This window comes from Entamoeba invadens (genome assembly GCF_000330505.1).
Source record: "Entamoeba invadens IP1 unplaced genomic scaffold scaff_1105074725199, whole genome shotgun sequence".
NCBI lineage: Eukaryota > Evosea > Mastigamoebida > Endamoebidae > Entamoeba > Entamoeba invadens.
In genome coordinates this window covers 75,914-96,959 of record NW_004440113.1, presented here as the reverse complement: position 1 = coordinate 96,959, position 21,046 = coordinate 75,914, and the positions used below count along the sequence as shown (strand labels likewise).

The 21,046-nt window shown below is 33.0% G+C and overlaps 11 protein-coding genes across 11 annotated transcripts; 5 read left to right on the top strand and 6 right to left on the bottom strand.

Moving 5' to 3' along the window:
* Positions 1-304: 304 nt before the first annotated feature.
* On the bottom strand, positions 305-1,033 carry EIN_093580 (hypothetical protein; the record flags this gene model as incomplete). The annotated part of the gene is made up of 1 exon (XM_004253924.1): positions 305-1,033. One exon carries the CDS (start codon positions 1,031-1,033, stop codon positions 305-307), a length of 729 nt encoding a protein of 242 aa, XP_004253972.1.
* A 1,162-nt stretch (positions 1,034-2,195) lies between these two features.
* EIN_093570 (hypothetical protein) lies at positions 2,196-2,666 on the top strand (the record flags this gene model as incomplete). Its single annotated transcript, XM_004253923.1, has 1 exon — positions 2,196-2,666. One exon carries the CDS (start codon positions 2,196-2,198, stop codon positions 2,664-2,666), a length of 471 nt encoding a protein of 156 aa, XP_004253971.1.
* Positions 2,667-4,033: 1,367 nt separating this feature from the next.
* EIN_093560 (hypothetical protein) lies at positions 4,034-4,579 on the top strand (the record flags this gene model as incomplete). Its single annotated transcript, XM_004253922.1, has 1 exon — positions 4,034-4,579. One exon carries the CDS (start codon positions 4,034-4,036, stop codon positions 4,577-4,579), a length of 546 nt encoding a protein of 181 aa, XP_004253970.1.
* Positions 4,580-6,766: 2,187 nt separating this feature from the next.
* EIN_093550 (hypothetical protein) lies at positions 6,767-7,333 on the top strand (the record flags this gene model as incomplete). Its single annotated transcript, XM_004253921.1, has 1 exon — positions 6,767-7,333. The coding sequence occupies one exon, from the start codon at positions 6,767-6,769 to the stop codon at positions 7,331-7,333; it is 567 nt and encodes a 188-aa protein (XP_004253969.1).
* A 617-nt stretch (positions 7,334-7,950) lies between these two features.
* Positions 7,951-11,142, bottom strand: EIN_093540 (cation-transporting ATPase, putative; the record flags this gene model as incomplete). The annotated part of the gene is made up of 1 exon (XM_004253920.1): positions 7,951-11,142. The coding sequence occupies one exon, from the start codon at positions 11,140-11,142 to the stop codon at positions 7,951-7,953; it is 3,192 nt and encodes a 1,063-aa protein (XP_004253968.1).
* A 1,178-nt stretch (positions 11,143-12,320) lies between these two features.
* EIN_093530 (hypothetical protein) lies at positions 12,321-12,926 on the top strand (the record flags this gene model as incomplete). The annotated part of the gene is made up of 1 exon (XM_004253919.1): positions 12,321-12,926. One exon carries the CDS (start codon positions 12,321-12,323, stop codon positions 12,924-12,926), a length of 606 nt encoding a protein of 201 aa, XP_004253967.1.
* A 323-nt stretch (positions 12,927-13,249) lies between these two features.
* EIN_093520 (ATP-dependent RNA helicase DBP6, putative) lies at positions 13,250-14,605 on the bottom strand (the record flags this gene model as incomplete). The annotated part of the gene is made up of 1 exon (XM_004253918.1): positions 13,250-14,605. One exon carries the CDS (start codon positions 14,603-14,605, stop codon positions 13,250-13,252), a length of 1,356 nt encoding a protein of 451 aa, XP_004253966.1.
* Positions 14,606-14,790: 185 nt separating this feature from the next.
* Positions 14,791-16,458, bottom strand: EIN_093510 (hypothetical protein; the record flags this gene model as incomplete). Its single annotated transcript, XM_004253917.1, has 1 exon — positions 14,791-16,458. The coding sequence occupies one exon, from the start codon at positions 16,456-16,458 to the stop codon at positions 14,791-14,793; it is 1,668 nt and encodes a 555-aa protein (XP_004253965.1).
* Positions 16,459-16,645: 187 nt separating this feature from the next.
* On the bottom strand, positions 16,646-17,734 carry EIN_093500 (hypothetical protein; the record flags this gene model as incomplete). The annotated part of the gene is made up of 1 exon (XM_004253916.1): positions 16,646-17,734. The coding sequence occupies one exon, from the start codon at positions 17,732-17,734 to the stop codon at positions 16,646-16,648; it is 1,089 nt and encodes a 362-aa protein (XP_004253964.1).
* A 562-nt stretch (positions 17,735-18,296) lies between these two features.
* EIN_093490 (hypothetical protein) lies at positions 18,297-19,070 on the top strand (the record flags this gene model as incomplete). Its single annotated transcript, XM_004253915.1, has 1 exon — positions 18,297-19,070. One exon carries the CDS (start codon positions 18,297-18,299, stop codon positions 19,068-19,070), a length of 774 nt encoding a protein of 257 aa, XP_004253963.1.
* A 236-nt stretch (positions 19,071-19,306) lies between these two features.
* On the bottom strand, positions 19,307-20,794 carry EIN_093480 (oxysterol binding protein 5, putative; the record flags this gene model as incomplete). The annotated part of the gene is made up of 1 exon (XM_004253914.1): positions 19,307-20,794. One exon carries the CDS (start codon positions 20,792-20,794, stop codon positions 19,307-19,309), a length of 1,488 nt encoding a protein of 495 aa, XP_004253962.1.
* Between the last annotated feature and the right edge of the window lie 252 nt (positions 20,795-21,046).

The window sequence follows — 21,046 nt, the reverse complement described above, 5'->3', positions numbered from 1 at the left end:
AATTATTGTATAATAATTATACTATTTAATATATAATTAAAATATGAAACTATATAATAATAGTATTATTGTAGTAAATATTTTATGTATAGTATAAGAATTATACTATAACTATACATATTTCAATTTGATAATTACTAATAAATGATTATATAATTTCATATTTAAAAAACAAGTTATGATATAAATAGAAAATAGAATTCAAATGTCTATTACAAGAAGGTGTTGAGTCTTAAAAGTATTTCTTGTCTATATAGTTTATATCGTATTTATAGTTTTTATAATAAACTTAATGGTTTTGAGTTTATTTACTAAACAATGTGGTTCCTTCTGGTGCTATTCCACGATTAAATCCACGAGCTACACCCCAGTCAGAACGCATTGCAGAAGCTTTGATCGTCATAATATCAAATCCAAATTTGTTATCAATTGAGACTAGTTCTCTTATGAAGTCTTCAATAGCTTCTGAAGCTTTCATAAGTGGTATTTTGTCGTGAAGTTGTGTTGTCTTTAACATCAACATGATGATGTAAAAGAGCTCTTGATGGTAATCAACACGAAGTGCTAATTGAAGTGATAGAGTCTCTTTAATTTTTAAAGGCATCATTGATGAAGCATATATCTTTCTGAACATTAAAGGGAGCTCTCTGAGATAGAATCGATACCGCATTCCTCTGTTAGACATATCATACATTGTACGAACTTCTTCAGCCCAAGTTAATACTTCATCTATTGTACAACTTTTGGAGTCAACTATTTTACTAAAGAATTCGACTGTTTTTAATTCCATCTCCTCAATCTTAGATACCAGAACAAATTTGTCGAAGCCAAATATCATACGGAAACGACGGAGACGATTACTTAAAAGATGAAGATTGGCGACATAGAGATCACCAAAATTTACTATTGAAGACATCTGATCGATTATTTGTTGATCAATAAAAAGTTCATTAGCTGGTGTAGTAGTTGGATTTTCGGTTAGAGCCAATCCTTCAGATGGATGGTCAATGTGGTAAGGTTGTGAGTGGATCATATTTACAAAGAGAAATACAAGTAACATGTTCATTGTGAACAACAAACAATGGGAATATACAGTCTACAAACTCTTTTATTAACGAAGTTTATGGTGATAACAGACACAATGCATATCTTTAGTTTTATTTTGAAACAGAATCGTCTATTTAAAAACTATGAAAGTGGTTATTGATTACTTCAAATAGTAATTCGGGCAGTTTTAATGAATAGAAATGTATTTAAATGAATATTTTAACACAGAGTTTTAATGTTAAACTAAAATTATAAATTAAAAAAATAACATAAATTGATTATTGATTGCATTTTATGTTAGTCTTAACAATAAAAACATGTCAGTCTATATTTATCAAATTTTTGTTATAATATTTTATAATATATTATATTATAAAGTAAAATTCAAAATTATGTAATTGGCTATTTTCTAAAATTAGAACAATTCAAGTATAGTATAATTTATTATATTTTTAATAAATTCAATTGGTTGAATTAAAAGTTAAAACTATAAAACTATGAAAAGGAGATAATTGTTTTAATGGAGTGGATAAAGCACATTGCAAATATATTTTGGAAAGGTGAACAAAACGAAAACGTCACCAAACCGCCTTTAACGCATGCAATCACATTTTCTCAGTTAGCACAACAACAAAAAGAAGACAAAACGTTTGAGTTAAGTATACTCAAAGTATATAAAGAAAAAAAGCCACGTGTTCCTACATCACAACAAAAAATCACACGTGTTCTTCGAATATATTCAGTCCTTTCACAGAAACGAAAAATGGACGTTTTGAGGATATTAGGCGACGGTCAAGTGGAGTCTCTCAACGCAAAGAAACTCGAATTATATCGGCGACTCACTTTACTTAACAAACGTTTACTATTACTTGAACCATCTCTATGAATATATTTACCACTAATTTACCATATCAAAACCATTTGTTTTACTATTCTCACATTCGCAACAAATACTTTATTTATAATAAAATTTGTCATTAACTAATAGTAAAACAAATTCAAGGAGGGACTTGATGAAGTTAAGAAGAAACCCTGTTTTTTTGAGAAACACCGCACTTCCCATCACAACGATATTAATAGTTAAAAAAATATAATAAAAAGAACTAATGAAAACTATAACCCTTTAAACTGCAAAATATAGAGAATACATGGCTGAGGAGATAGTCAGAGTGTTTCCCATAGTAGTGTCGAAACTGATCGATATGTATAACCGCAAAAGCGGGAATGTGATGAGCGGGTTATTAACGGGGCAGAAGACACTTGGCAATTTTCGCGATGTAGCCGATGTTATTCCGTTGAGTGGATCTTCGTTTTTAATTGATGAGAATGAGCTCATTAAATCGGTTGGAAGTCATACCAAAAATTTTGAAGAAGAACTTGTCATTGGGTATTTCACCATTGGAGACGAGGTCCAAGAACCAAAGGTCAATGCACTCCACACCTTCTTTAACTCAATGAAAAAAGTCCCTGTTGTTGTCATGGCAGGGAAAAAGGATGGGAAGTTTGTGATTAAAGCGTTTGGATCAAATTTGCCAGACGCGAAAACACAATGCAACTTTAAGGAAATCAAAGTCACTTACCCAGTGGACGCACTCGATAAGATCATCGCGTCGTGTTAATTTGATCGATTTGTTGTGGTTGTCTTTTTGGTAGTATATAATATCGAGTTGAGTATTATATTATATATAGATAAAACACCTCAAAAAGTCTTCATTTAATTTAACCAAGAATTTATTATGTATGATATGGTTAATACATACTCCTGACCACGCAATGGTTTAGGCATGCTCCAAAAAGCTTTATTCTGGAATGAATAACACAATCCACTTTTCCGAAATTAATGCATCTTTGTTCAAAGAAGTTTAAATATACAACGAAGGATGTAAAATGTCGATAAAATAATTACGTTTCAGTAGTCGTAAATAAGTTTGGAATAAAAAAGAACATAATGAACAAAGGAAGACTATTATTTCATAACCCCCTTTCATTAGAATTTTTTAAATTATTTGTCTTGGATGAATTACCAAACAAAGTTGCTAAATTTAATAAAATAATAACCGAGGCTAAATATGTGGTTGTTTATGTCTCAAATGGTCAAATAAACTGTTAAATAAATGATAAATTAAATAATTTGAAAGTAAAGGTTATGGTTCGTTTTTTTAATTTCACAATGCGGAGGACAAAGAACTTTTCGATTCAAGATACAAGTTTCATTGGGGGATAATATAACTATTTGTTTTAATTATTAGGGGTAAAATAAGTCATAAAAATTGAAAGATGGTTTTCGACTTTTATAATAAAGACTAAAACGGGGTTATTTGCAACTGCCAGAAACTAAACCATTTTACAGAATAGTTGTGATAAATATGTTTTTTCTGAACTTTGAAATGAACTTCGAACTATTTTGAAAGTCAAAATAGAATAAAAGGGTTTGGGTTTTCTTAGCAAATATGAACAAAATAGGTATGGTTTCGTTATAAAAAAGTTTTCTATTTTTGTAAAAACATTTAAAATAAAACCACCAAAACATTTTTTGTTTTTTTTATTATTTGAAAAGGCTAAATTGTCGGGAAAAATAGGAATTAATTCTATAATAAGATTTTTTATTTTTAAAATTTATTTAATTACTTGTTCAATTTAATGATAACAAAAGAATTATTATAAAACCATTAATATTTGTCAGCAAAAAAAAGAATTCAAACCAGTTTTTTAAACAATACAGAATGAAAAATGAGGGCTCAATATCATTTGATGGACATAACGAACCCTTTCTTTACAAGGTGGAGTTTAATTAAAATAAAAATAAACCAAAATATTCATGGAATAGACTATTTAAACGAACTGAATGTTTCATTATACAACAAATTACACCATGAGCAGTATCAGTTCTTCCCCAGTTAATTATCAAAAAGATGATTCACAATTATGTTTCTCTCCTATGACCACAATACCAAGATCAAGATCAGGATCAACCTGTTCTCAAAAAATGAGCTTTAAGGAAAAACAAGTTGAATCAATGAACATCCAATCTGATCTCCAAGCTGTTTTTATTGCTTTGTTAACAAGACATAGTTCACTGGTTGTTGGAAGACCACATCGAGCTTCGTTTAAGACCAAACAATTCATCAAAATCAAAGAGGTTAATTTTGACCGATTTGATCAAATTAATATGCTCCAATTGATACAAAAGAGATCGAAGGAGCAAGAAAACGCACTTTCGGAAAATGAAAAGACTTCAAGAAAAACAGCAAAAAGAAGAATTCAATTGACTAAAAGAAGAGAAACAATGAGAATTTTGCAAGACATCTTAGCCGAATTTGGATTTCTGGTGTTTATTGAAAAGGAGACTGTTGATGGATATGAAGGAGATATCACTATCTACGAAAATGGTGTTTTGTTCATGACCATGGAACAAATCAGAGAAAGTGGCAACATCATCAACGAGCAAATCACTTCCATGTTATCCACTACAAACAATGTACCCATTTCAAAAGATATGTTTTGCCCAACACAAAATTTAACTCAAGGCTAATGAAGGACAAAAAATCAGAAAGGGAGAGTTTTAAAAGTTCATTCAATGTTTAGTATTTCTTTATTTGTTTTTATATTTAATGAATGTATATTAAAAATATCATGTTTGATTGAGTTTTTTAACCTCGACATAAAAAACCATTAAAAAAGATAATCTTTTTATTTCTTAAAAACAGTTTACTATTTTTTGGAATATTATGAATGATTATTCATTTTTGTACTTCAATAATTACTTATTTTATGTTTTTTTAATGATTAATAAGTATCTAAGCAAAGTTAATCAAATCAAAAACTCCAATTTTGGTTCATTAACAATTAGAAACAAAGAAGTTTTAAATTAATAAAAAAATGTATCATATATGTTCTTAGTCATTTTCCATTTTCTTCAACTCATCGAAGAAAACGTTAATTTTAAATTCAATTCATAATTTGAACACTAATCTTGTCGTCATTAATCAACTTGTAAAATAAATATTTGTTTATTTACGATTTGTTTATATTGCTTTGTAATTAATTTAGCACTTTTGTTTGGCCATCGACTTATAAAATAAATACAAATTATTACATGAATATATCTATTTTTAGAATCTATTTTCATTATTTGTGAATTCATTACTGACTTCAAACAAATAGATAATTTTTAAACGGTATTAGGTTTAAACACATCCATACTTCATACAGTCAGATTTAAGTCACAGATTGTTTGATTATATTATTATTTATTTTAACTACTTGTATTACTATTTATTAAATTAACCGTGTGATTCCTGATATAAATAACTTTTGTTGATACTTTAATAAATTCCTTCTTTTCTTCTCTAGACTTAGTCTTAAAAATTCTAATAATCTTTCCATTAACATATATTTGTGTTTTTTTGGTTATTTTCTTACAAATAATTTCAATTTTGGACTCCAAAACAAATCATGTTTCAAAAAGACGAAATTAGACAAAAATTTGTATAATTTGGGCGAATATGCGAAATCTTAGCTTATTTTGAAACAAGCTGTTCTTATGGATTTTAAAAATAAAGACAATTTCTTATTTTATTGTTCAATTTATAATTATATAAATTGAAATTAACTTTTTTAATTCCTATAAACAAACCACATATAAAGAATTATCATATTTATTATTCTTCATGCAATTATTATCTTATCAGAACCACCAAAATAGTACCACGTTAAGTAAACGTGTAAACTATTAATGTGTGTCCATCTATTTTTATATAATAGATTAATTTATTATTCTGAAATAATATTTTTTGTGAAGTAATTTGTAGTTCAACTTTCAAAAACCACCCAAATTAGATATTTTTTTCTGACAGAAATGTCTGGTTATAGGTGATTGTTCTAAACGCAGAATCAATATTTAGTGACCAATGTATTTTTGTTGCATATTTTATGACTATGTTTGTGGGAATTCTGCGTTCTATATATGCATTAAAATAAACGTCGAAGCTATTATTATCCGAGAAAAAAAATAATCCAAAAACAACATCAGTTTCTATACTTAGATACAATTCCATAATTTTGCAAAAAGAAAAATTGCGAAAAAAATAAATCTTGGCACAAATGCGGTAAGAAAACGGCACTGTAAAATTGCATGTTTCTCATGGTACCACTATTATAAATCTGTCGAAAATAATAAAGCAATAATAGTCCATTGAAATAAAATGTATCTTTTGGTAATTATGCTAAATTTAACTCAATTAAATGAGTTTTTCAAAAAACAACAGAAAAGGTGTTTTTTGTATGGAGTAATAACCCGTTATTTTAGAGAAAAATGAACAATTGTATGATTCCTTTAACACATTTTTATAATTCGTTTGGTAGTTATGATTTGACTATGTAGTAGTGTCTCCACGTACAATATTATTACTTACAAATAACAATTACTTGAATAAAAAAGAACAAAATGCAATCAGCATCACATTTCTTTATTGAAATTATTGGGAAAAAATAGAGGAAATGCCGTTTATCATGAAATTGCCACTAAAAGTCCTTATTTTATAGTATAATAACATCTAATAAAATGAATGATTTTCGGAATACAACTTATTGCGTTTTTACAATAGAAATAAGACCTTAAAAATAAAACAGCTGTTGTGTTTTTAAACCATATAAGGTGGGGTGCAAGTCTTCATAAATAGCTTGAATAGTTTATAAGGAGTTAATAAACTGGAAATGTATGTGTCCCAAAGCAAATACAACGATGCAAAGTAATCCAAAGAAGAAATGTGTTCATATGAAGACGAGGAGGGCTGTTTCTCTCCAAGCAAAAATACAAAATGTAGTCATCATGTTACTGAGTCGACACTGTGAACTCGACGTCCGAAAACCAAGTAAAATGTCACACGTGACAACTCAATTTCAAAGTGTAAAAACGATCAGAATACATGGTGAGGAAATCGAAGTGAAAAAAGTTGTCAAAAGGATATGTGAAAATAAAGCAATTGAAATGGAAAAGTGTGGAATCAAAGAGGAAACAATTAGCCGCCGCATGCAGCCACTCAAAAGAAAAGAAACGCTTCATTTCCTCGAAGATTTGTTGTTTGAATTTGGAATTGTCGTGTTGAACACAAGAGATGAAAGCGATGGAGTTGTTGGTGACCCTATATTTTATAACATCAATTCACATACTTTGCTTTATAATACTCAAGAAATCATTACTTTGGGCCAGAAAATTTCGGTTTTAATCAACAATAAAATAACAAAAGGAACAACAACAAAACTCTCTGAATTATATTGTAATTAACTGTTTACTCAATGATTTTTTTGGTGGATTTTTAACCAAAATATAGGTTCTAACTCTCATTGATAAACATTAATGGTGTTTTTGTGTTTATGTAACTTGAAACTTTTAATTAAAATTTTGAAGTATACAATTACTTTTAGATTGCTCGTAAAAATTAAAAAAGAAGATGGTTATTAGTGTTGTAAATTAGCAAAATTCATTTATATCGAAAAAAAAACAATAAATATCTTGAATTAAAAATGAAGTTAAAATTGAAATGATTCAAAAAAAAACATGTTTGCAATACTTAACTTTTACTGTTTTTAAAACATTGATTATGAAAGTAATTTGAGCAATTATAAATTGATAAAACATTTAAACGTTTATGTAAAATCAACAAAAATTATTAATTCAAGTATGTTTGCATCTCAAGTCAATAAACTAAATTTGATAATTAAACAAGAAGATGTTCATTTTGATCTATTTCATATCCAAAATAAAGCTTCAATAAAATAACAATATCAATAAAAATAAAAGGTGAAATTCTTTATAAGTAAAAACTAATTAATGTATTAAAAATATAATAAAATTATACTATAAAATAGAATTTGTTATTTTTAAAAAAGAATAAAAATGAATTAATTCAACAATGAGTATTTTGTATCGTTTGTTTGTATGTTTTCTTGCAAGACGACGAGCGGGTTTGGTGACAACGTAAATGATATTCCCGTATTTCTTTCAAGTTTAGCAATTTTTGGTGGTGTAATAAGATTAAAGAAGAACATGAAGACTCTAGGGAAAAGTGGTGCGACAATACAAATAGCCATGTCCTTAAAGAATTTCGATGTTTTGATATACGAAGTGTCGTGTATGGAACTTGGGAGGATGTAGAATATACCAAAGATGAACGCGAGTGAGCCGATATATCCCAACACCATATACCAATTCCACGTTTTAACACATGATATACAGTCAATCAAAAAGACCAAGTTCAATACTGCAAACGCGAGAGTATCCATTTCCTTTTGTTCGTGAGTCAATATCAACGCAACTAATATAATCAAAGTACCTTGGAATATCGACGTACAAATCCATTGAAACTGCACTTTAAGAGACAAGTCCCTAGACTCTCTGAGTTGTTTATATATCTCTGGGAACTTATTCGTCGAACTTCTATACATGTCGAAATCAGTCACAATCAACATAATAGGAACTTCATTGAAGAAGACTGTGAACAAAATAGTATACCACCCAACAAACAATGGGAGTGGTGCAAATTTGAATACTGCAGAGAATATGATTTGCATAATTGTATATATAATCCCTCGATGTATAATTAAGTGGGAGAGCGTAGCTGTTCGTTTATAAGCAGTTCGACCATGCCACAAGAATAAGTCTGAGATATACGAAAATTGACTTGTGGAAAAGTCCGCAGCAAGCGCAGCTTCTCGTCCTTCCCGTCCCTTCACACCAATACCAACTACAGCTTCTCGGATCATTCCAACATCATTCCCACCATCACCAACGGCACAGGAATTCTTTCCTAACTTGTTTGCTGCAACAACGACTTTGGTCTTTTGTTGTGGCGAACAACGCGCACAAACAACCGCCTTGGAGACTTCACAGAATTTGAAAAACGACTTTGGGAAGCAGTCCAAACACTTCTCAAGAGTCTCTCCTTCTATAATAATACCCTTTTCAATCGAATTCGTTGTACGTACTATATTTGCTACTTCATCTAAATTGCCTTTGATATATATCACCTCGGTATCATATGGGAGAATCCCACTCGTCTGTGCTATCCCAGTCGCAGTCTCCACTTTATCTCCAGTGAGTACCCACGTCTTTATATCAGCGCGTTGGATCAATTCAATTGCTTGTGGGACGCCCTCTTGTAGCTTGTCTTCCACACCGGTCACCCCAAGTAATTGCAAGTCGTGTTCAATGCTATTATACAAGTCATACACTTTCTCCTCACGCTCTGTCAATGACGAATTCGCAGTTGCAAGATCACTCTCATATGTGTCAAATTCGTCTTGTGTCATGACACGATAGCCATAGACTAACCCCCGTAACCCTTCCCGTGCAAACTCAGTTGATTTGTCAACACACCACTCGTTGGGTAACATCCGTTTCATCACAACCTCAGCACCTTTGATGAGCAAAATGTATCTGTCGTGTATTTGTACAATTATCCCCATTCTCTTCCGTTCACTTGTGAATGGAATCACTCCACATATTTTGATCTTCAACGTGAATTTGTCAGTGCGGAGCGTCATAGACTCCGTGTCGCGCTCTATCAACTCGATACCAATTTGCTTCACAAACGTGACAAGTGCGTATTCGTCCACAGACGACGACTGGAAGTCAATTTGCCCATTTGCCATCAACGAGGGAGTGACGTTATGGCAAAGCGCCATCCCAAAAAGTACACGAAGGACGGGATCACTAGTTTCCCCATAAATGTCCTCTCCACTTCTCTCGAGAAGTGCGTTGACATCGGCTTGAGTCTTCTCAATTTCATTCGCAGTGATATTCTCGCGATTCTCGATTGCTAACTTCTTGAAGACCATATCATTCATAGTCAAAGTCCCTGTTTTGTCCATAAAGATGTAATCGACGCGTCCTAGCGCCTCCGGCAAATTCGTGTTTTTCACATCAGTGCCGGGGATGTTTGGATCAAATTGGATTAACAACGAATAAAATATCTTGGAGAACTCTAAGTTGACTCGAAGAGATATTGGAATCATAGGAGCAGCTAAGATGACATAGCGCAAGAAAGCTACTAACGTGAAACTCCCCCAAATAGAGTTGCAAATGGTCATCAAAAGAACTAATGCAAATAAGAGCCCTATACAAACGGCAGTTATCACATTCAACTCCTTCTCAGTCACTCCCATTTTGTGCGAAGACTCCTCCCGTGCCATCTCAAGCTTCGACTCTTTACCAGTATACACCACTAAACCAATAACTTCCTCACCAACTATGGTAAATCCATTCCATAGGATATACCCGACGTCAAGTGGTAAAGGGAAGTTCTTCTCTCTGATTCTTCCCGAAAACTTTTTGATATCCGTGTTTGGCGTCTCTGCGTCGACGACGAAATTTTTGAGAGGCAAGTCTTGTTTATCGGTGACTTGAGTGAATGGGATGGTGTGTCTAATTTTCCAGTCTGTCTCTCCGTCGAACTGAGTAGTCTTTACATAACAAATTCCGTTCTTTCCCGTTGTTTGAAGAGCTATCATATCTGCAGGGACACGAGATCCTTTCTTTAAGCAGATGATGTCCCCGACTTTAATTTCTTTACTTATCACGTGTTGTTCTCCTTTATCCGTTAATTTCATATAAACCATATCATTAATAATTTTGTCTTGAATTCGTGTGTGCACCTCATCAAAAAGTTCTTTTAAGACGGCAACAGTTAACACAAAGATGAGTGGAGTCACGTGCTGGAACATATACCCCACCTTACAACTGGGAATAAATTGCGTGAGGACAGTAAACAAGAAGAAGATGTTGTAAGTGTATTTGAACTGCAAGAGATAGGCAACCGGAATGAAACTCCACCAATTGTATTTGTTGTTCTCCATCTTGTTCGATAAGTACTTCGACTTCTCTTTGTCACTCATCGGCATGCGAAGCGTCCGTGGTTCGTAATAAGGTTTGTACGTCCAGAAAAAAGGGACTTTTTGATGCCACCGCCTGAAGTCGCGTTGCGCATGAAAGACAGTCCCCGGCTGCGAAATTATTTTATACCGGGGCTCATAAAGTTGCCGCATACGTCCGGCAAAGTCGTTGAAATCTTCTTGCTTTGGTGTTAAGTCTTCCATTGTGATGATCTTAATACCTCCGTATTTTTAAGTTTCTTTAATGTTTGGAATAAGTTGACATATTCTAATTACTATTTATGTATTAGTACTGTTATTTCATTAGAATATCGGGAAATATATTACTAATCTACACTTACCGTCACTCTATGACGTGAAGTGGTGATGTGTTAATATACTATATTGAATAATTAAAATAACCTATAAAAATAAAAATTGTTTTGTTCTATAATTTAAGAATGTGTAAAAAAGTGTAATATATAATAATATACTATATAATTCATATTGTTATAAAATCGAATAATAAAAAATACATTTAAATTAGTTATTTGTTTTTCACATTAAAAATATGGTAAAAAGATTTTTGATTAAAATAATAGTTTTAATATTGTTATTATTCATAATATATTAATAACAATTAATAATTAATAATAATAATTAATTATTAATAATAATTACTAATAAAGAGTTATATAACACTCAAATATTATAAAAAAAATTGCATCACTTTTGCAATGATTCATTTACAGTCAAAGGCGTCTATTTGTCGTAATTATAATTGTCGAAGTTGCTTAATTGTCGCACAACTGGCCAATCATTTTGGTGTACGACAATTAAATATTTTGTTCTCTAATCTGTAACTTTTGTTGAATTAAAAACCAAATTTTTTATAAAAAATAAATTTCAATATTAAAAAGAATTTTCTACAAAATTCACTCATTTACGACAAATAGACACCTTTGACTGTAATGAAAATGTATTTTCACAAAAATTGAAAGGTATTAATAAATTAGATTGTGTTCTAATATTAAATGGAAAAAAAAATTATGTTATTTAAATAACTTATTTTATAATATGTATTAGTTAATTATAAAAATGTGTATTTCAAATCAAAATGAATTTATTTAAATTATAATTATAATAGGTATAAAAATTGTTATGTATTTTATTTTAATACCACAATAATAAATTTTATAAAAAACAAGAATAACAAAAAATACAAAAAAAAGTTAATTGTTCGGATGAGAAAAAACTAGTTTAATTAACTATATATATATAATAAATCAACCACATATCACTTTCTGATTAACAGAAATAATCCCGCGAAAATCCATATATAAAGAGTCAAAAACCTTCTGAAGTATATAAGCCCTAAAGAAACTGGTAATTTTCATAAGTTAATGGCAACAAGAGGAGTGGTGATGTACCATTTTGAAGTCTCGAAGAGGAACGACAAGAAGATATCCTTCTTTGGGCGTTCGATCACCGCGAGTGAGGTGATTAATGAGATCATCAAGCAACGAGGCGATTCCTCTGATAAAGATGAGCTTCATATCTACGACGTTCAAACGAATCAAGAGTATATTGGTGGGGATCGCATAACCAAAAACACGTTCTTGTGTGTGAAACGGATGCCGCGGATAGCACGGCCAATGCAAAAGAAGAGGGCGTCTGATAAGAAGAAAGTTGAAGTGAAAGAGCCTTCCAAAGAGGTTGTGGAAGTGAGTAAAGAGGATGTCGAGCAACTCAAGGCCGAAGGTGAGAAGAAACGGATTCTCAACGAGAGGCAGTCCTTATTATGTAAATGTGGCAATTTATTGATTGGAGCTGTTTTTGTTTTTTGTTGCGGAGAAACTATCTGCGAAAACTGCCTTGCAAAGGGAACTTGCCCTTATTGCGATAAACAGATCTCCCTCGAAGAGTGCTCTCCTAAGCAAGACATCAGAGATGCTGTCGACGAGTTCCTCAAGACGTACCCAGAATATGTTTTGGTTGAACAAAATTAAACTATTTGTTTTTCATTTCTGTTATTATATTTTTTATTTGTAATTGTTGTACTATTAATTATAGTATTATTATAATTATTATTATTTAAGGTAATAAATAATTAAAAATTAAGTTACAGTTAATTTTAACTATTGACATGGTTTTTTATATAGTAAAAAAATATAAATAATAAAAAGTATCTAACTTATTATTATTCTAAAACAGAAACAATATACTATTTTTAAATTAAAAAAATAGTACAGAGGTGTATAATATAATTATAGTAACATTATTCTATACTAACATTCATTTTCAATCAATCAATTCAATGAGTAACCCAAAGTCACTTTTTATTTTTGGTGAATTCGATGACTGATTTGTCGTTTTCAATTTCATCAGCGGCCTTTTTGTATGCGTCTTTCAAATCTTGAGGGACATCGACGGGTCTAAAAATAGGCTTTCCGCCTGAGGAGTAAATACTTTTCTTAATTGTTGGCTCTTCTTCTTTATATATCAAGGAATGGCAACACCCAGCTTTTTGGGATCTTCCACACCTACCGGCGCGATGGACATAAAGTGCAGTAGTATTTGGAGCGTCGTAGTTAATAACCATATCGACGTCTTTATAGTCGATACCACGACTGAGTGTGTCTGTTGTGACGAAGATAGAGACCTGTTTGCTTTCAAAGCGTTGCAACAGCTTCACTTTCTTCTTTGGGTTCATCATCCCGTGACAGCATTGGACTTTATTCTTCTCAAGGTGGAAGTACTCTCCCATCGCTCGAATTAATTTGAACACCAAAAACGCTCGCACCGTTGAGTTACAAAACACGATGTACCGTTTGCTCGTGTCTTTCAAAAGTGCAAGAAGAACAACATCGCGTGACATCGATGATATCCCGGTGACTATATTAGTGATCTGTTTGTTCAACGTGTACTTCTGGTCGTCTTCTTTCCTCTCAAAAGACGACTGGAAGTCCAGAAGCATCGGCCGATTCATCTTGAGGATTTTAAAGAACCGCGGAGACGACGATAAAGTCGCCGAGAACAGCATCGACCGGAATGGAATGCCCAATCCCGATGGTTCGATAACACTTTTCTCAGGGTCGTTAATCACACAAAGGAGATGTGGGGGAACAAAAGAGGGTTTGAGCATTTCGACCATCGAGTGCATTAATGGGTGTGTCAGCAACTTGTCTGTCTCGTCATAGATGACTGTGGACAGCCAACGGAGGTCCAACGTTTTGTTTGCCAAGTGACTGACTAGACGGAAGTTAGTTGTGACGACTATTTGCGATGAACAGTAATTTTCAGAGTCGATCGAACCTTCGCCAAAACACTTCACTGAGACTTTAATTGTCGACATGAGTGGTCGAATGACATTCGCAACTTGAACCGCTAATGGGTATGTCGGGGTTAAGACAATCACTTGGACGTGTTGGATCAACGGATTAACATACTCAAACATCGGAATAGTATACGACAATGTTTTACCACTTCCTGTTGGGGCGCGAACGGCAATATCAGTTTCAGTGGACGATATGAATTCGAGAATGACTTCTTGCATCGGGTATAATTGATCGATGCCATTCTTTTTCAATATTTCAAGAACGTCCGGAGAAAGTTTGTGAGTCGGTGTGATTGTGTCGGCGGCGACAACTTCGTCCCATTTGAACTCTTCTTCGTTTTCAATGTCCATCTAGAATTAATAGATTCTTTACTATATCTTTTTTATTAACCCTCATTTCAAATCTTTCATATTTTCCTTGTTACTATTGTAATGATGTTAAGATCGAATGGTTTCTTTTCTTAGTATTTTAAGTTTAAATTAATTATAATTAATTTAAATTAATTAAATTGACTGTTAAATTATTTAATATTGTATTAAGACGCAACTATGTGGAGGAGTGGGAGAACAAGAAGTGTTGTGTTGATATAATGGAAGACACTAAGTGGGTATAAAGCCAAGAAACAGTAACTCATCTCCAAAGCTAAGAACGCACTTAAAATTGTTAGAAGCAACACCTTACGCCATAGAGAAGACCTTTTTATATTTAAAAATACTTCAACAAAAGTGCTTGCAAGACATTTTGGAAGCATAATTGTACGACACCTCGCTCGTACTAATTTACTGAGTAACTCATTTGAGTATCCAAGTACCATAAATTCCTCTGAAAATGGAAGAATAGACAACGTAATTCCACTCACAAGAGAAATGACGACTTGAAAGAGAGTCGATGGGGAGTAGAAGTCTTGCACAAAGATGAAGAACGTCATTTCAAATGAGAAGAGGGAATAAAACACAAATAAAATGAACTCTTTGATGTCGATATTCTCCGCAGTTGCTTTCATCACAGCAAGAGACATGTTATTCATTAATAAGAATAAACTATTGCCGATATTATGGAATTTCACTAACTTCAAAAAGAGTGTGAGTTGGGGCGCAAACAGTACTATAAAAAGTAGACTGAATATATTATACCATCCAACCATCTTTAATATATCTCGATACCACCACACTTCACTCTCTCTGTCTCTCTCCTTTCGACACATTTTAACAGTCTCTATGCTCTCATATTTTAAAGGCATTTTCAAGTCGCCATACGTCACAATCTTTTGAAGTTCGTGCAATTCCTCAAAGTTGTCAATCAGAACATTCTCAAACACATTTTCCATTTCCTTTTCGACAATAACACGCTTCACACCCTTCGGCAGTAACACTCGCTTTTTGTCGTCAGTGTCAATGACAAATTCGTTGAACTCGACTGCTCTCAAATCCACTGGCGACTTCAGAAGTTTCAAACAACTCATTTTAAGTGTGTCAGTAAACGACAAATTAAAGTACGTGTGAAGTGCAGTGAAGTCGTCTTGGCTCAGATCAAAGAGTTTGATGTCTTGAGTCCCCATTGGAGAGTCGAGATACCCCCCTCCAAATATCGAGAAATTGACAATGTGGTGATACTTCGACACTACTGTCGCGAGTTTCGCCTTTGTCTTCTCGTTAGCCAACTCATTTCCAAGGTAAATCGTTGCATAGATTTTACACTTCGGACAAAACTCGTTGAGTCCATTGAGCTGTGAAATATTCTCCAAGTCGACGTCTTCCAATTTCAAAAATTTCAAATGAGGAAACCGAACATTTTTGATCTGTTTAAAATACGACGCGTGCACAAAGAGCTTTTCCAAGTTGTTCAATTTGTTCTCGTCGACTCTTTGAATTTCAACGTTCAGCTTCTCTCTTACAAAATGGGGCAACGCCTTTAAAATCGCGTAATTTGAGTTATAGTGAAAGTCCGAGATTTCAACACTCTGAAAGTGACTTAAAACCTCCGCGTCGAGCATTGAAATGACTCCAAACGGTGCTCGGACTATTTTCATATTTCTGAATTTCGTTATGAAGAGTTGAAGTTCTCTATAACTCTTACATGTGAGTGGGACTATTGTAGAACCCAAACAAGCAGCTTCACATTTTTTTGACACTGTTGGAAACTTCAGTGCTTCTATAATAGGAAGGTACTCAATAACATTAACTAAGTCGACAAATGTCAACATTCTAATGAAATTAATTAGTTCGTAGTATCAAATATAAATTATAATAATACTATTAATAATACTATTAATAATACCATTAATAATACTATAATTATATATTATATTATATAATATATTTATAATATAGTAATAGTATTCGTTGTTCTAGTGGTATATAGTTATAATATACTAAATAATAATAAACAACTCAATCCATGTGATTCATACTTAGTTCATCCTCACTCATCTGGTCATTCCCCTTATTTTCATTTCCAAATAACTCCTCCATGTTATGATACACTTTCTCGTCTTGTTTGTTATTGACTGTTTCTTGAGGGAGTTCATCTTTCTTTATATTGAGTGGGACTATCACTAAGTCGCCCTCTTTTTTCATCTGGTTGAGTGTGGAGAGTGGTTGTAACCAATCACTCTTCTTGTCTTTTTCGATGTTCTCTTTGTCGGCTTTTTCATCGTCTTTTTTATCTTCTTTAGTCTCTTTCTTCTTTTCTTTCTTCTTCTCTCCTTTTTTTGGCATTGTTATGCGTTTGCGTGGTTTCTTCTCTTTGTCTTTCTTCTTCTCATCTTTGTCCATTTTGTCGACTTTGTCTTTCTTCTTTTTCTCGACTAACTCCTCGACCGTGTCTGAGCAGGAACTCACTAAAGTTTCTGTATCTGGGTCCGAGTTAATTTCAGTCTCGTCGTCACTCAATTGATTTGAACAGTTCTTATCCTTTTTGTGACTTCTATGTCTGGACCCATTATGTTTCGTCGCTTGAATTTGTTGAATAGCTGTGACGGGAGCTTTTGGGAGTTTTATTGTATTTTTATTTTGTAAAGGAGAGAAGAGTAAAGTCGGTAATTTAGCTGCTGTAGTATTTGTCGTGGAAACGTTTTTAAGAGGAGTTATATCGTCTGAAGTTGGTAATGAGCTATTAATTGGTGTTTGAATTGTTTGTAAAGGGAAGATAGTTTCCTTTTCTGAGAAGATATTTGGAAGAGGGGATCTTGAGGTATTTTCTTCAGGAGTTCCCGAGTTCAGTTGTTGAAAAGTTAAAGTGTTTCTCCGTTCTTTAAAATGTTGAATCAAACTTTCCAATTCGGCGTTCATTTGTTTATAAATGGGGATGATTTCAAGAAATGAAACTTTTTGACGCATTTTCTCCATTTCTATTTTGCGATATTTAATTATCAGTTCTTCTAAGACTATCTCACTCTCGACTAAGAATTGTTGCTTCGTTTGGATCCCAATCCCATGGTCATGATTTGGAACCGTTGTTTGTGTCACTTCGGAAGCCATTTGCTTGAAAAATTGCAGTTCAATAAAAACGAAAAGGGTTTTCACGAACTCTGTTTTCTTTTGAAGTTCTGAAATGCAAAGTTTGATTTTTTGTCTTTTTTTGGGTTTGTGTTATTTTTTTGTTTTTCAATTCTTTTTACTCCAATTTAAAAATAGTTTAATTTTTAGTATTATTTTTCTATAAGTACTATTGGAGTCTAAGATAATAGAAAACTAATTTTCTAGTTTAATAAATACTTCTAATCTATTTTTATTTATAATTTTGTATTATTCAATTGTAATTGTTTATTTGTATTATTACAACAACAATAATTTATTATATATTATACTATAATTAATTTTTTTAAAATATTGATTCAATCAATTCGAATAGTTTTTTTTTATTACAAATAAAACTTCACCACCAATTAACCATACAATTTTATAATTAAATATTATGTAAATTATATTCAATCCAAAAAGAGTCATAAAAATATAATTTACTACTAAAGAATAACTTTCTATCATTTAAATTTAGATATTGAAACTTTAGAAACACTATGAACTGCAAATGGAAAAGCAGATGTTACAGCTTTCTCAAAATTCTGTGCAAACAAAGGATCTCTGCGCCAAGTTACTTACCGAGCTACGAACACCAATAACGTATACCCGTCTTCATACCATTAATTATTGTTTGCCCAGTGACTACCACATTCAACTCATCTCATATTTGGAGTGTCCCGACTTGATTGCGTTGCCCAAGAAGTGTGACATTAAAAAGATTGTACAAGAGACTTTGTGCCTTTCAAGGAAATTAGTCAAACCCACGTTAACTCCACAAGTTGATTATATTTTGATATCAGATAACGCGTTTGACATCATTAGAACACTTTATAAAACACATTCAATGTCATTTGGCTCCCTCCCAAAGATCGGTGTAGTTTGTCAAGACGGGAAAATAAGTTACGAAAAGGACGTCCCAACATATAAAGTGAAAGTCTCTGGGATATCAGTCATTTCAAAGGATTACTTAGTCAAGATATCACAATACACTTCCGTCGGCGATTTAATTAACTTCGTGACATACAAACTGAGGGTCGAAGAGCAGTTCGCTTGTATCCAACTCTTCTCAAATAAAACTAAAGTCATGGTAGAACCAGAGACACTCCTTTGTGACGTCGACTCGTTCGATTTCACTTTGGTTTACACACGAAAGAAGAGAGCAAGTACCGTCGCCTTTGGCGTGTCAAGTACGGAAAGATGTGATTCGAATATTCAAACATTATTGAAATCACCAAGAGCTTTTAGAGTCGCAAGTCCAATCCAAAGAGACTTGTGGTCTTTTTCTCAGCTTTGAGAACTACAAGAACACTCAATACAAGCACTCAAGTCACACACACCCTGAAATTATATTTATAGCTCTTTTTACTATCATTTTGTTCGACATGTCTTTACTAGTTTTAATTTAGTTATATTGAATTAATATATTCAACTAATAAAATCTTACTCATTTTATCTGTAAATGAGGAAAAAATTCTTTAAGATAATAAAATAAATACACAAAAAAGTAGAAAAAAAAGAGATGCTTTGACGCTACATGATGCGCTCAAGCTTGTGTTGTTCTTTCATTTGTTGTTCCTCTTTAGTAAGGGTTTTGATGTGGTAGTCCTTCTCGTAGTCGCAGACCTCCAGTTCGCTGTTGAACTGCTTGTTGTTGAAGTCGACGTACTTCCACCCGAGTGTGTCATCTGCCACAAAGTACTTTGTCTCATAAGGAGTCCCATTAGTCTCATTGACGCGGACACGTTCTCGTTGTTCCTCTTCAAGAATGCATTTCTCGTCAGTCGCGACTTTTTGGTCGCCTTTGTAAATTGCTTCTGTCACTTTCTCCCACAATTTGTCACTTTCGAACGCGCCTTGAGTCTTCTTATCTACAGTAAACCGCTCAGCACCCTTCTCCATCTTCAACTTGTTGATGTCGAGAAGACTCTTCTTGACTTTGTCACTTCCAGTGTAAAACAACTCGTTGTAATAATTTCCTGACACAGTGTACACCTCTTTCCCTTCATGTGTAATCTTCCCCGTCACGGTCTGATACTTGTCTTTTGAAAACACGCCAGTCGTGTGAAACTCGAGTTCAGCGGAGTACCCACTTTCCTTACAATTGAAAGTGCTCTTTCCAGCTATTTCCATCAACATTGGACCAACAAAGAATCCTGAGGCAAGTGCTTCTGGGAATGTCATAGTGTAATGTTCATTCCACTTCAACAAGTAAATGTCGATACCCCCACCAAGTATAATCCCAGCTGAAATACCACGAAAGACAGTTGAGAATTTGATGTAACCATTTCCCATCCACCCCTGTGCTCTATTTGAAGCGTAGAAAGCGGATATTGGTGGGTGGTGGGAGACTTGTTCACCAATAAGATATGAATGTGTCCCATCAGGATGTTTCCACATAGTTCTAAAAGTCTCGCCAAGAACGGGATTGTATGGCTTCTTGATTCCCGTCGGCATCAAATAAAATCCACTCAACAACCAACTCACTAGAAGAAGCATTCGCCTTGACGCATCGGGTTCTGAGGAGATCTTTTCAAACATCTGAATGTGTGAGAAGTAATCCGTGGTCTTCACAAGAAACGACCGTGGCTCCAGAATGTGCGACGGGAAGGAGATTCGACTGAGATCCATCCCTGGACGGACTTGTTTAAGTAAATCCCAAATGATCGATTTGCCTTCTTCTGTCGCATCAAAGAACGCTTTTAAGTCGTTTTCTGCATGAACGTAATGAGACGAACTTTCTAAGTCTTCCATCAAAATTTCATGAGGCGTTTTTTTGATTTCAACGGTTTGGAGTGTTGAAGAAGTACTTTCCTTTTGTTGTTCACTTTTTTCTTCTTTTTCAACATGAGTAATCTCATGTGTTTCTGGTTGTTTTGGTGGTACTTTTTGAGGCGGTTTTGGGGGAGCCTTAGATGGAGCTTTTGGCAATTCCTTTGATGGGACTTTTGGGGGCGGAACTTTTGGAAGTGTTTTAGTTGGTAATATCTTGTCGGTGTTGGTTGAAGAAGTGGTTGACATCTATTCACTATTATCAAGTTCTATTCTGTGCCGTTTCGAGTCGACTTCTTTACAAATAATCGTATTATAATATATAATATACATTATTATATAATATGGTACATTAGTATAATAAACACTTTGTTTGGAAAGTGTTTGATTCATTCAATCGGTAGTAACAAATAGCTATAATTAAACAATAAAATAGTATCAATAATATATTCGAAAAAACTATTATAATAATAAAACAATTAATAATTTAATTAATAATTT